The sequence below is a fragment of the Sycon ciliatum genome, chromosome 7 (assembly GCF_964019385.1).
Source record: "Sycon ciliatum chromosome 7, ocSycCili1.1, whole genome shotgun sequence".
NCBI classification, from domain to species: Eukaryota; Metazoa; Porifera; class Calcarea; order Leucosolenida; family Sycettidae; genus Sycon; species Sycon ciliatum.
The window spans coordinates 12,078,122-12,091,376 of record NC_088649.1 but is presented as its reverse complement, the minus strand read 5'-3'; the positions used below and the strand labels follow the sequence as shown (position 1 = coordinate 12,091,376).

Below are 13,255 nucleotides of genomic sequence, written 5' to 3'. Positions count from 1 at the left end.
GTGAGTAATTGTCAAATTTTGACCATATTTTACCACCTGTCAATTTTAATATACCTCTCTATAACATGACCCAGCTGTAATGTCAGTGGTCGTATTGACTTCATTTTTTGTATGCTTGTAGGCCGCTGGCACCCACATTCAATGACATAACAACTTTGGCACTGCTGTGAATACTTTTGTCGCAAAGTGAAGATTCACGGCGACAAGCCCCAAACTTGGAGATAGGTTATTTTCAGCTTTCAGCAGCCCTGGGCGAGTTGTTTAGAGAAATGTGGCTTTTTTCCTTGGCGCACCCCCCTATGTCTAGCTGTAAAACAGGATCAGGATGGTCATTATTCAGGTGCTGAGCTTCAAACGGGAAGAAAGGTGAGTAATTGTCAAATTTTGACCATATTTTACCACCTGTCAATATTAATATACCTCTCTATAACATGACCCAGCTGTGATGTCAGTGGTCGTATTGATTTCAATTTTTGTTTGCTTGTAAGCCGCTGGCACCCACATTCAATGACCTAGAAGCTTTGGCACTGCTGTGAATACTTTAGTCGCAAAGTGAAGATTCACGGCGACAAGCCTCAAAATTGGAAATAGGGTATTTTCAGCCTCCAGCAGCTCTGGGCGAGTTGTTTAGAGAAATGTGGCTTTTTTTGTAGGTCCACCTCCCTATATCTAGGTATAAAACAGGATCAGGATAGTCATTATTCAGGTGCTGAGCTTCAAACGGGAAGACAGGTGAGTACTTGTCAAATTTTAACCATATTTCACCACCTGTCAATTTTAATATACCTCTCTATAACATGACCCAGCTGTAATGTCAGTGGTCGTATTGACTTCATTTTTTGTATGCTTGTAGGCCGCTGGCACCCGCATTCAATGACCTAGAAACTTTGGCACTGCTGTGAATACTTTTGTCGCAAAGGGAAGATTCACGGCGACAAGCCCCAAACTTGGAGATAGGTTATTTTCAGCTTTCAGCAGCCCTGGGCGAGTTGTTTAGAGAAATGTGGCTTTTATTCTAGGTCCACCTCCCTATATCTAGCTATAAAACAGGATCAGGATAGTCATTGTTCAGGTGCTGAGCTTCAAACGGGAAGAATGGTGAGTAATTGTCAAATTTTAACCATATTTCACCACCTGTCAATTTTAATATACCTCTTTATAACATGACCCAGCTGTAATGTCAGTATTGACTTCATTTTTTGTATGCTTGTAGGCCGCTGGCACCCACATTCAATGACCTAGAAACTTTGGCACTGCTGTGAATACCTTAGTCGCAAAGTGAAGATTGACGGCGACAAGCCCCAAACTTGGAGATCGGTTATTTTCAGCTTTCAGCAGCCCTGGGCGAGTTGTTTAGAGAAATGTGGCTTTCCTTGGTGCATCCCCCCTATGTCTAGCTATAAAACAGGATCAGGATGGTCATTATTCAGGTGCTGAGCTTCAAACGGGAAGAAAGGTGAGAAATTGTCAAATTTTAACCGTATTTGACCACCTGTCAATTTTAATATACCTCTCTATAACATGACCCAGCTGTAATGTGAGTGGTCGTATTGATTTCAATTTTTGTTTGCTTGTAGGCGGCTGGCACCCACATTCAATGATCTAGAAGCTTTGGCACTGCTGTGAATACTTTTGTCGCAAAGTGAAGATTCACGGCGACAAGCCTCAAAATTGGAGATAGGGTATTTTCAGCTTCCAGCAGCCCTGGGCGAGTTGTTTAGAGAAATGTGGCTTTTTTCTAGGTCCACCTCCCTATATCTAGCTATAAAACGGGATCAGGATAGTCATTATTCAGGTGCTGAGCTTCAAACGGGAAGAATGGTGAGTAATTGTCAAATTTTAACCATATTTCACCACCTGTCAATTTTAATATACCTCTCTATAACATGACCCAGCTGTAATGTCAGTGGTCGTATTGACTTCATTTTTTGTATGCTTGTAGGCCGCTGGCACCCACATTCAATGACCTGGAAACTTTGGCACTGCTGTGAATACTTTTGTCGCAAAGTGAAGATTCACGGCGACAAGCCCCAAACTTGGAGATAGGGTATTTTCACCTTCCAGCAGCCCTGGGCGAATTGTTTAGAGAAATGTGGCTTTTTTTCTAGGTCCACCTCCCTATATCTAGCTATAAAACAGGATCAGGATAGTCATTTTTCAGGTGCTGAGCTTCAAACGGGAAGAAAGGTGAGTAATTGTCAAATTTTAACCATATTTCACCACCGGTCAATTTTAATGTACCTCTCTATAACATGACCCAGCTGTAATGTCAGTGGTCGTATTGACTTCATTTTTTGTATGCTTGTAGGCCGCTGGCACCCACATTCAATGACCTAAAAACATTGGCACTGCTGTAAATACTTTTGTCGCAAAGTGAAGATTCACGGCGACAAGCCCCAAACTTGGAGATAGGTTATTTTCAGCTTTCAGCAGCCCTGGGCGAGTTGTTTAGAGAAATGTGGCTTTTTTCCTTGGCGCACCCCCCCCCCCCTATGTCTAGCTATAAAACAGCATCAGGATGGTCAATATTCAGGTGCTGAGCTTCAAACGGGAAGAAAGGTGAGTAATTGTCAAATTTTAACCATATTTTACCACCTGTCAATTTTAATATACCTCTCTATAACATGACCCAGCTGTAATGTCAGTGGTCGTATTGATTTCAATTTTTGTTTGCTTGTAGGCCGCTGGCACCCACATTCAATGACCTAGAACCTTTGGCACTGCTGTGAATACTTTTGTCGCAAAGTGAAGATTCCCGGCGACAAGCCTCAAAATTGGAGATAGGGTATTTTCAGCTTCCAGCAGCCCTGGGCGAGTTGTTTAGAGAAATGTGGCTTTTTTTCTAGGTCCACCTCCCTATATCTAGCTATAAAACAGGATCAGGATAGTCATTAGTCAGGTGCTGAGCTTCAAACGGGAAGAAAGGTGAGTAATTGTCAAATTTTAACCATATTTCACCACCTGTCAATTTTAATATACCTCTCTATAACATGACCCAGCTGTAATGTTAGTGGTCGTATTGACTTCATTTTGTGTATGCTTGTAGGCCGCTGGCACCCACAATCAATGACCTAAAAACTTTGGCACTGCTGTGAATACTTTTGTCGCAAAGTGAAGATTCACGGCGACAAGCCCCAAACTTGGAGATAGGTTATTTTCAACTTTCAGCATCCCTGGGCGAGTTGTTTAGAGAAATGTGGCTTTTTTCCTTGGAGCACCCCCCCTATGTCTAGCTATATAATAGGATCAGGATGGTCATTATTGAGGTGCTGAGCTTCAAACGGGAAGAAAGGTGAGTAATTGTCAAATTTTGACCATATTTTACCACCTGTCAATTTTAATATACCTCTCTATAACATGACCCAGCTGTAATGTCAGTGGTCGTATTGACTTCATTTTTTGTATGCTTGTAGGCCGCTGGCACCCACATTCAATGACATAAAAACTTTGGCACTGCTGTGAATACTTTTGTCGCAAAGTGAAGATTCACGGCGACAAGCCCCAAACTTGGAGATAGGTTATTTTCAGCTTTCAGCAGCCCTGGGCGAGTTGTTTAGAGAAATGTGGCTTTTTTCCTTGGCGCACCCCCCTATGTCTAGCTGTAAAACAGGATCAGGATGGTCATTATTCAGGTGCTGAGCTTCAAACGGGAAGAAAGGTGAGTAATTGTCAAATTTTGACCATATTTTACCACCTGTCAATTTTAATATACCTCTCTATAACATGACCCAGCTGTAATGTCAGTGGTCGTATTGATTTCGATTTTTGTTTGCTTGTAAGCCGCTGGCACCCACATTCAATGACCTAGAAGCTTTGGCACTGCTGTGAATACTTTAGTCGCAAAGTGAAGATTCACGGCGACAAGCCTCAAAATTGGAAATAGGGTATTTTCAGCCTCCAGCAGCTCTGGGCGAGTTGTTTAGAGAAATGTGGCTTTTTTTGTAGGTCCACCTCCCTATATCTAGGTATAAAACAGGATCAGGATAGTCATTATTCAGGTGCTGAGCTTCAAACGGGAAGACAGGTGAGTACTTGTCAAATTTTAACCATATTTCACCACCTGTCAATTTTAATATACCTCTCTATGACATGACCCAGCTGTAATGTCAGCGGTCGTATTGACTTCATTTTTTGTATGCTTGTAGGCCGCTGGCACCCGCATTCAATGACCTAGAAACTTTGGCACTGCTGTGAATACTTTTGTCGCAAAGTGAAGATTCACGGCGACAAGCCCCAAACTTGGAGATAGGTTATTTTCAGCTTTCAGCAGCCCTGGGCGAGTTGTTTAGAGAAATGTGGCTTTTTTCCTTGGCGCACCCCCCTATGTCTAGCTATAAAACAGGATCAGGTTGGTCATTATTCAGGTGCTGAGCTTCAAACGGGAAGAAAGGTGAGTAATTGTCAAATTTTGACCATATTTTACCACCTGTCAATTTTAATATACCTCTCTATAACATGACCCAGCTGTAATGTCAGTGGTCGTATTGACTTCATTTTTTGTATGCTTGTAGGCCGCTGGCACCCACATTCAATGACATAACAACTTTGGCACTGCTGTGAATACTTTTGTCGCAAAGTGAAGATTCACGGCGACAAGCCCCAAACTTGGAGATAGGTTATTTTCAGCTTTCAGCAGCCCTGGGCGAGTTGTTTAGAGAAATGTGGCTTTTTTCCTTGGCGCACCCCCCTATGTCTAGCTGTAAAACAGGATCAGGATGGTCATTATTCAGGTGCTGAGCTTCAAACGGGAAGAAAGGTGAGTAATTGTCAAATTTTGACCATATTTTACCACCTGTCAATATTAATATACCTCTCTATAACATGACCCAGCTGTGATGTCAGTGGTCGTATTGATTTCAATTTTTGTTTGCTTGTAAGCCGCTGGCACCCACATTCAATGACCTAGAAGCTTTGGCACTGCTGTGAATACTTTAGTCGCAAAGTGAAGATTCACGGCGACAAGCCTCAAAATTGGAAATAGGGTATTTTCAGCCTCCAGCAGCTCTGGGCGAGTTGTTTAGAGAAATGTGGCTTTTTTTGTAGGTCCACCTCCCTATATCTAGGTATAAAACAGGATCAGGATAGTCATTATTCAGGTGCTGAGCTTCAAACGGGAAGACAGGTGAGTACTTGTCAAATTTTAACCATATTTCACCACCTGTCAATTTTAATATACCTCTCTATAACATGACCCAGCTGTAATGTCAGTGGTCGTATTGACTTCATTTTTTGTATGCTTGTAGGCCGCTGGCACCCGCATTCAATGACCTAGAAACTTTGGCACTGCTGTGAATACTTTTGTCGCAAAGGGAAGATTCACGGCGACAAGCCCCAAACTTGGAGATAGGTTATTTTCAGCTTTCAGCAGCCCTGGGCGAGTTGTTTAGAGAAATGTGACTTTTTTCCTTGGCGCACCCCCCTATGTCTAGCTATAAAACAGGATCAGGTTGGTCATTATTCAGGTGCTGAGCTTCAAACGGGAAGAAAGGTGAGTAATTGTCAAATTTTGACCATATTTGACCACCTGTCAATTTCAATGTACTTTTCTATAACATGACCCAGCTGTAATGTCAGTGCTCGTGTTGACTTCATTTTTTGTATGCTTGTAGGCTGCTGGTACCCACATTCATTGACCTAGAAACTTTGGCACTGCTGTGAATACTTTAGTAGCAAAGTGAAGATTCAGGGTGACAAGCCCCAAACTTGGAGATCGGTTATTTTCAGCTTTCAGCAGCCCTGGGCGAGTTGTTTAGAGAAATGTGGCTTTTTTTTTCTTGGTGCACCTCCCTATATCCAGCTAAAAAACAGGATCAGGATGGTCATTATTCAGGTGCTGAGCTTCAAACGGGAAGACAGGTGAGAAATTGTCAAATGTTGACCATATTTGACCACCTGTCAATTTTATTTTCAGCTTTCAGCAGCCCTGGGCGAGTTGTTTAGAGAAATGTGGCTTTTTTTTCTTGGTGCACCTCCCTATGTCCAGCTATAAAACAGGATCAGGATGGTCATTATTCAGGTGCTGAGCTTCAAACGGGAAGAAAGGACAGAAATTGTCCAATTGTGGCCATATTTTACCACCTGTCAATTTTAATATACCTCTCTATAACATGACCAAGCTGTAACGTCAGTGGTCGTATTGACGTCATTTTTTGTTTGCTTGTAGGCCGCTGGCACCCACATTCAATGACCTAGAAACTTTGGCACTGCTGTGAATACTTTAGTCGCAAAGTGAAGATTCACGGCGACAAGCCCCAAACTTGGAGATAGGTTATTTTTAGCTTTCAGCAGCCCTGGGCGAGTTGTTTAGAGAAATGTGGCTTTTTTTCTTGGTGTACGTCCCTATGTCCAGCTAGAAAACAGGATCAGGATGGTTATTATTCAGGTGCTGAGCTTCAAACGGGAGGAAAGGTGGGAAATTGTCAAATTTTAACCATATTTGACCACCTGTCAATTTTAATATACCTCTCTATAACATGACCCAGCTGTAATGTGAGTGGTCGTATTGATTTCAATTTTTGTTTGCTCATAGGCCGCTGGCACCCACATTCAATGACCTAGAAGCTTTGGCACTGCTGTGAATACCTTTGTCGCAAAGTGAAGATTCACGGCGACAAGCCCCAAACTTGGAGATCGGTTATTTTCAGCTTTCAGCAGCCCTGGGCGAGTTGTTTAGAGAAATGTGGCTTTCTTTCTTGGTGCACCTCCCTATTTCTGGCTATCAAACCGGATCAGGATGGTCATTATTCAGGTGCTGAGCTTCAAACAGGAAGAAAGGTGAGAAATTGTCAATTTTTGACAATATTTGACCACCTGTCAATGTTAATGCACCTCTCTATAACATGACCCAGCTGTAATGTGAGTGGTCGTATTGATTTTAAGCCCCAAACATGGAGATAGAGTTATTTTCAGCTATCAGCAGCCCTGGGCGACTTGTTTAGAGAAATGTGGCTGTTTTTCTTGGTGCACTTCCCTATATCCAGCTATACAACAGGATTAGGATGGTCGTTGTCGATATATACCCGATGCATTCACGCCATTTGATCAGTTCGGCCGTGATACCCCCCCCCCCCCCCGTATACAAAGCAGCCGTGCTCCAGATTCAGAGCATTTTTTTTAGCAGGACTGGTGCACACCGTATCCTCTATCGACCCTTCGAAAAGTCAGACAAAATTTCACGTGTCCAAGACGTGCCACCGAGTATTTTAGACAGCAGCCAGACACAAAGTCGCAAGCCACCGCTCGTCCCACGTGAAAACACGTGCATACCCAATGCGAATAAGCGACCAATGCATTAACGCCATTCGATCCTTTTAATTTTTCTACTGAGATACCCCGCGGACATATCAGCCGTGCTCCAGATTCAGAAGATTTTCATTTGCGCTCATAGGTAGCACTGCACTGTACCCCTCATCGTCTAGCGAGCCTTCGAATATTCTCAGACAAATTTTCACCTGTCGAAGACATGCTACGGTCTTCATAGGATTCATAGTTGTGGAAGTTGAAAGCACAACTGAATGGCCCCTGCCAGCCCAGGAAAGTACAATGTAAAAAGTGGCAAACTCTGTTTTACCCCGGGCGCTTGTAGTTCTTTCTTCTAAAGTGGTTTGACAAGTTGTCCTTGCAAACGGTTCCATCCATGATGGTCGTGAGCAAATCAATGTCATCCGCCATTTCGATCAAAGAACCAGAGTCGCTGGAACCCCCCCGTTAGCAAGTACAGTAGACTCGTACAGTCCTGCATTTCAAAACTATAGACGCGTACCTAGGCAAAAACCGTTATGCCAGCATCTATACCACATAAAATCTGTGATCACTTTGTGCATAATTTTTTTCCAAATTGGGCGTCTGTTATCCAATCGTTTAGAAACTATATGAGAGTAATTGTGGAGCGGACCGGAGCAATAGAGAGGTTCTGCAAAACGAAAATGTGTACGAACTTTCGCTCTACGTCACGAAGTGAGAAACTTCGCACGAACTTTCGCAACTTTGGACGCGAAACTTGCAGGGAACGTGAAATGAACTTTCGTAGGAAGTTTCGTGAGATTGGGTCATGTCGTACGTGCACTTGGCGCGTGCAAACTACGAAAATGTGCAGAACACAAAGTTCGTGCGAAAATTCGTACACACTTTCGCAAGGCCTGTCGCGAAACTTCGTTCGAACTTTCGTTGTGCAGAACCTCTCTAATATTCCGAAAACTACTCTCAAAAAGCTCCAGCCAAATTTGAAATATTTCAAAAACCCTACGCGTCTATGGTTTTGAAATGGACTGTAGTTGTACTACCAACTTGACTATATCGTTGCTCGAATATTTGGGAGGCTTGGCTATGCATTGATAAGTCACCACCCCCTTTTTGGACGTGACGCATACGGAAGCTCAGCACATACCGGTAGTTTGACAACGGCTACATGACGGTTCTGTAAAGTAAGTTGGTTATGTCCATTCCAAGGCATTCAACAGATCGGGATGATGAGCCAGTCCGGCATGATGAGCCAGTCCGGCATCCATAATATTAATGATATTACTATGTTACCACTATACTAACCAGCTAACATCATGACAAAATCAATGCATTAAGCAGTGCATGTACAGGGAGAGAATGCTGGGCTTATTGAGGGGAAATGAAACGGGGAATAAGGACAATAATTACCGAGAGCAAGTGTCAGTTTGGGCCGTTTGGTTAGTTGTGGACTGTTTACATCGTCATTGTCGTTGAGATCAGTGATCGGTACAGCTAGAACACACCCACACACGAGCGCAGGCCATACATACTAAGTTAGTAAATAGGCAAGAGCAACAACTTTAGTGTAACAGGGATACTGGTTGGCATTCGTGGACAGGATGGCAGCACTTTTAACAGAATACAACAACAACAACAACAACAACAACAACAACAACAACAACAACAACAACAAAGTACAATTGAGACAATGAGGCTGTAAAAAGAGAAGCATGCAGGCCAGAAATCATGATCACGTGTCTACACCTATAACAACTCACACTGCGCTGCATTCGACTTCTATCAGTGAACGTGTACGCCAGCAGAACAACATGCACAACAGCTACGGTCAAAGCAAGATTGCCAACAACACCAATACTGCAATAGATGTGCAAGCACATGTGAACTAGTGGTACTAGTAGTACTGACTGATGACATAACGTCCACCACTACAGTCTTGTCCAAACGCAAGAAAAACAAAGGCCACTGTTGACAAGTCTGACAACAAAATTGCCAATGGTGGCAAAAGCAGATCTAAGGCAAAGAAAAAGTTGCGACAACGATACATCAGAATAAATGCATGAAAGCAACAAAGGCCACTGTTGACAATTCTGACAACAAAATTGCCAATGGCGGCAAAAGCAGATCTAAAGCAAAGCAAAAGTTGCGACAACGATACATCAGAATAAATGCATAAAAGCTGGGGACCAGGGACAGATTGAAAGCTATGCTTACGTTGAGCAAAGCCAAGGCCAAACAAAACGAACGAACGCACACACGCCTCACTCACTCTCACTACCATGCATACGCTCATGTATATCAGGAGGTGCCTAGAAGCAAAAACAATGGAAACAAGAAGATATAATTTCATGAAAGCATTATGGCACTTGCATGCTACGCTATACACGTGCATGTGTGAGTAATACAACAGTTGACAAGCTTTACTGCTGTGCTGAACAACATCAATCAAGTATGCTACAGGCATGATGCAGCAGTGGTGTGCAAAGCTAGTAGTTGGTACATTACATTGTAGCACATTGTCTTTCCACTAAAAGCTGACTCTGCGAGCAGCTGCGTTGCAACAAGGACTGCACAAGTCAAAAAGAGGTCCCGATGGTTTTAAGTTAGTCTTGCTTGGCCTTGAACTCGGGAGAAGCTGAACAAGGCACACACACACACACACACACACACACACACACACACACACACGCACACACACACACACACGCACACACACACAGAAACAAAGTAAGCACGAATGGAAAATAAGGCAACCTGGGATACTAGTAGAACACCGTAAAGTACCGTTAATCCACCCATTCTCTAAGTAGCGTTAATCCACCCATTCTCTAAGTACCGTTAATCCACCCATTCTCTAAGTACCGTTAATCCACCCATTCTCTAAGTACCGTTAATCCACCCATTCTCTAAGTACCGTTAATCCACCCATTCTCTAAGTACCGTTAATCCACCCATTCTCTAAGTACCGTTAATCCACCCATTCTCTAAGTACCGTTAATCCACCCATTCTCTAAGTACCGTTAATCCACCCATTCTCTAAGTACCGTTAATCCACCCATTCTCTAAGTACCGTTAATCCACCCATTCTCTAAGTACCGTTAATCCACCCATTCTCTAAGTACCGTTAATCCACCCATTCTCTAAGTACCGTTAATCCACCCATTCTCTAAGTACCGTTAATCCACCCATTCTCTAAGTACCGTTAATCCACCCATTCTCTAAGTACCGTTAATCCACCCATTCTCTAAGTACCGTTAATCCACCCATTCTCTAAGTACCGTTAATCCACCCATTCTCTAAGTACCGTTAATCCACCCATTCTCTAAGTACCGTTAATCCACCCATTCTCTAAGTACCGTTAATCCACCCATTCTCTAAGTACCGTTAATCCACCCATTCTCTAAGTACCGTTAATCCACCCATTCTCTAAGTACCGTTAATCCACCCATTCTCTAAGTACCGTTCATCCACCCATTCTCTAAGTACCGTTAATCCACCCATTCTCTAAGTACCGTTAATCCACCCATTCTCTAAGTACCGTTAATCCACCCATTCTCTAAGTACCGTTAATCCACCCATTCTCTAAGTACCGTTAATCCACCCATTCTCTAAGTACCGTTAATCCACCCATTCTCTAAGTACCGTTAATCCACCCATTCTCTAAGTACCGTTAATCCACCCATTCTCTAAGTACCGTTAATCCACCCATTCTCTAAGTACCGTTAATCCACCCATTCTCTAAGTACCGTTAATCCACCCATTCTCTAAGTACCGTTAATCCACCCATTCTCTAAGTACCGTTAATCCACCCATTCTCTAAGTACCGTTAATCCACCCATTCTCTAAGTACCGTTAATCCACCCATTCTCTAAGTACCGTTAATCCACCCATTCTCTAAGTACCGTTAGTCCACCCATTCTCTAAGTACCGTTAGTCCACCCATTCTCTAAGTACCGTTAGTCCACCCATTCTCTAAGTACCGTTAATCCACCCATTCTCTAAGTACCGTTAATCCACCCATTCTCTAAGTACCGTTAATCCACCCATTCTCTAAGTACCGTTAATCCACCCATTCTCTAAGTACCGTTAATCCACCCATTCTCTAAGTACCGTTAATCCACCCATTCTCTAAGTACCGTTAATCCACCCATTCTCTAAGTACCGTTAACCCTTTATGTACCAGCCATCTAATGTATGTAAGGGGCGATCGCAGCCAAAGAAGCAACCATGGTATGAAATCTAGACAACTTTTGTATATGCAAGTTGTGTTTTCCTGACTCCATATGTATCATTGCACCCAGGTAAGCATGGATATTGGTACAGCATGCAGTAGTATATGAAGGCCATAGGTGGAATACCAAAAATACGTGCCAATTGTGCATATTTCTGACCAACCAGCGTATCACAAACAAATAGACTGAGAATTAGTTTGTGCTCATGTACTGGGAACATAGGGACAAAACAACCTCATAAGCGTTGTCTCAGTGCATGAAGAGCCACAACATACCAGGGATATGGTCATATTTTTACGTATTTGAGGTGAAACAATTTGTTCAAAATTGCAAATTTTGAATTATTGTGTCAGATTCGAAATCTATTTTTTTCTTCATCTACTCACATCCAGCGTAAGGTAAGTGAAAGAGAAGACAAGAAGCAGTCGCTGGCTGGTGAATTACGCCTGCCTTGATGATTGTAGGCCATCGCTGCCCTCCCTCTCGCTCCTGTTTTGAGAGCGAATACTGCGATGGGATCAGCGATACAAATTTTCAATTTCGAGTCGCATTCCGCGATGATATCGCCACAGCCGATCTCTCCAATCGTCCACCACATCTAGAAGACGTCGACATGACCTAGAACAAGCTACATCTTCGCTACAAGCAGAGAAACTGAGCGAGAACACGATCGAAACAGCGACAATTGTTTGCGCTGAAAAGCATACTTTTGAACGCGTTCGTTCTCCATACTTTCAAATGGCAACCTACCCATGTCATACATCAAAATTTTCAGTGGGACCTCAGCTGTCGAGCGCAAAAAACCGCGGGTCGATCGGAGCTACGGCGGCGGGGACCGGCGCGTTTGATTGAAGTGCAGCGAACCGTACCATATGGTACGGTTCGAGATGGGGCTGGTACACAAAGGGTTAATCCACCCATTCTCTAAGTACCGTTAATCCACCCATTCTCTAAGTACCGTTAATCCACCCATTCTCTAAGTACCGTTAATCCACCCATTCTCTAAGTACCGTTAATCCACCCATTCTCTAAGTACCGTTAATCCACCCATTCTCTAAGTACCGTCAATCCACCCATTCTCTAAGTACCGTCAATCCACCCATTCTCTAAGTACCGTCAATCCACCCATTCTCTAAGTACCGTCAATCCACCCATTCTCTAAGTACCGTCAATCCACCCATTCTCTAAGTACCGTCAATCCACCCATTCTCTAAGTACCGTCAATCCACCCATTCTCTAAGTACCGTCAATCCACCCATTCTCTAAGTACCGTTAATCCACCCATTCTCTAAGTACCGTTAATCCACCCATTCTCTAAGTACCGTTAATCCACCCATTCTCTAAGTACCGTTAATCCACCCATTCTCTAAGTACCGTTAATCCACCCATTCTCTAAGTACCGTTAATCCACCCATTCTCTAAGTACCGTTAATCCACCCATTCTCTAAGTACCGTTAATCCACCCATTCTCTAAGTACCGTTAATCCACCCATTCTCTAAGTGAGCCAGAGCACGCTAAAATATGACCACAGACCAAAAATTCGATTTTCAGTTTTTTGTTTAAAAATGATCTAACACACCTAATGTTCACTGTCTGAAAGTTTTGGATTGATCGGACATGTCTAAGTGTTGCTACAATGGTATTATATGCAGCACTGTTGAAATGGCGAAATTCTATGTACAGCAATGGGATTGTCATTTTTGCACACAATTGATATGCCCCTTGGTTCATATTTTCCGGGTCAATTCCTCTGTCCAGGGTCTTATAGCATGAGCTGACAGGT

General features: G+C 43.1%; 1 protein-coding gene across 1 annotated transcript in view; it reads right to left on the bottom strand.

The window, feature by feature from the left end:
* Window positions 1-9,062: 9,062 nt before the first annotated feature.
* LOC135821003 (calcium-transporting ATPase sarcoplasmic/endoplasmic reticulum type-like) overlaps window positions 9,063-13,255 on the bottom strand; it is a 41,882-nt gene continuing 37,689 nt past the window's right edge. The window contains exon 26 of the mRNA XM_065334057.1: window positions 9,063-9,874. Within this exon, the coding sequence (XP_065190129.1) occupies window positions 9,843-9,874 (32 nt within the window). The 3' untranslated portion in view covers window positions 9,063-9,842. The remainder of the gene's footprint in view (window positions 9,875-13,255) is intronic.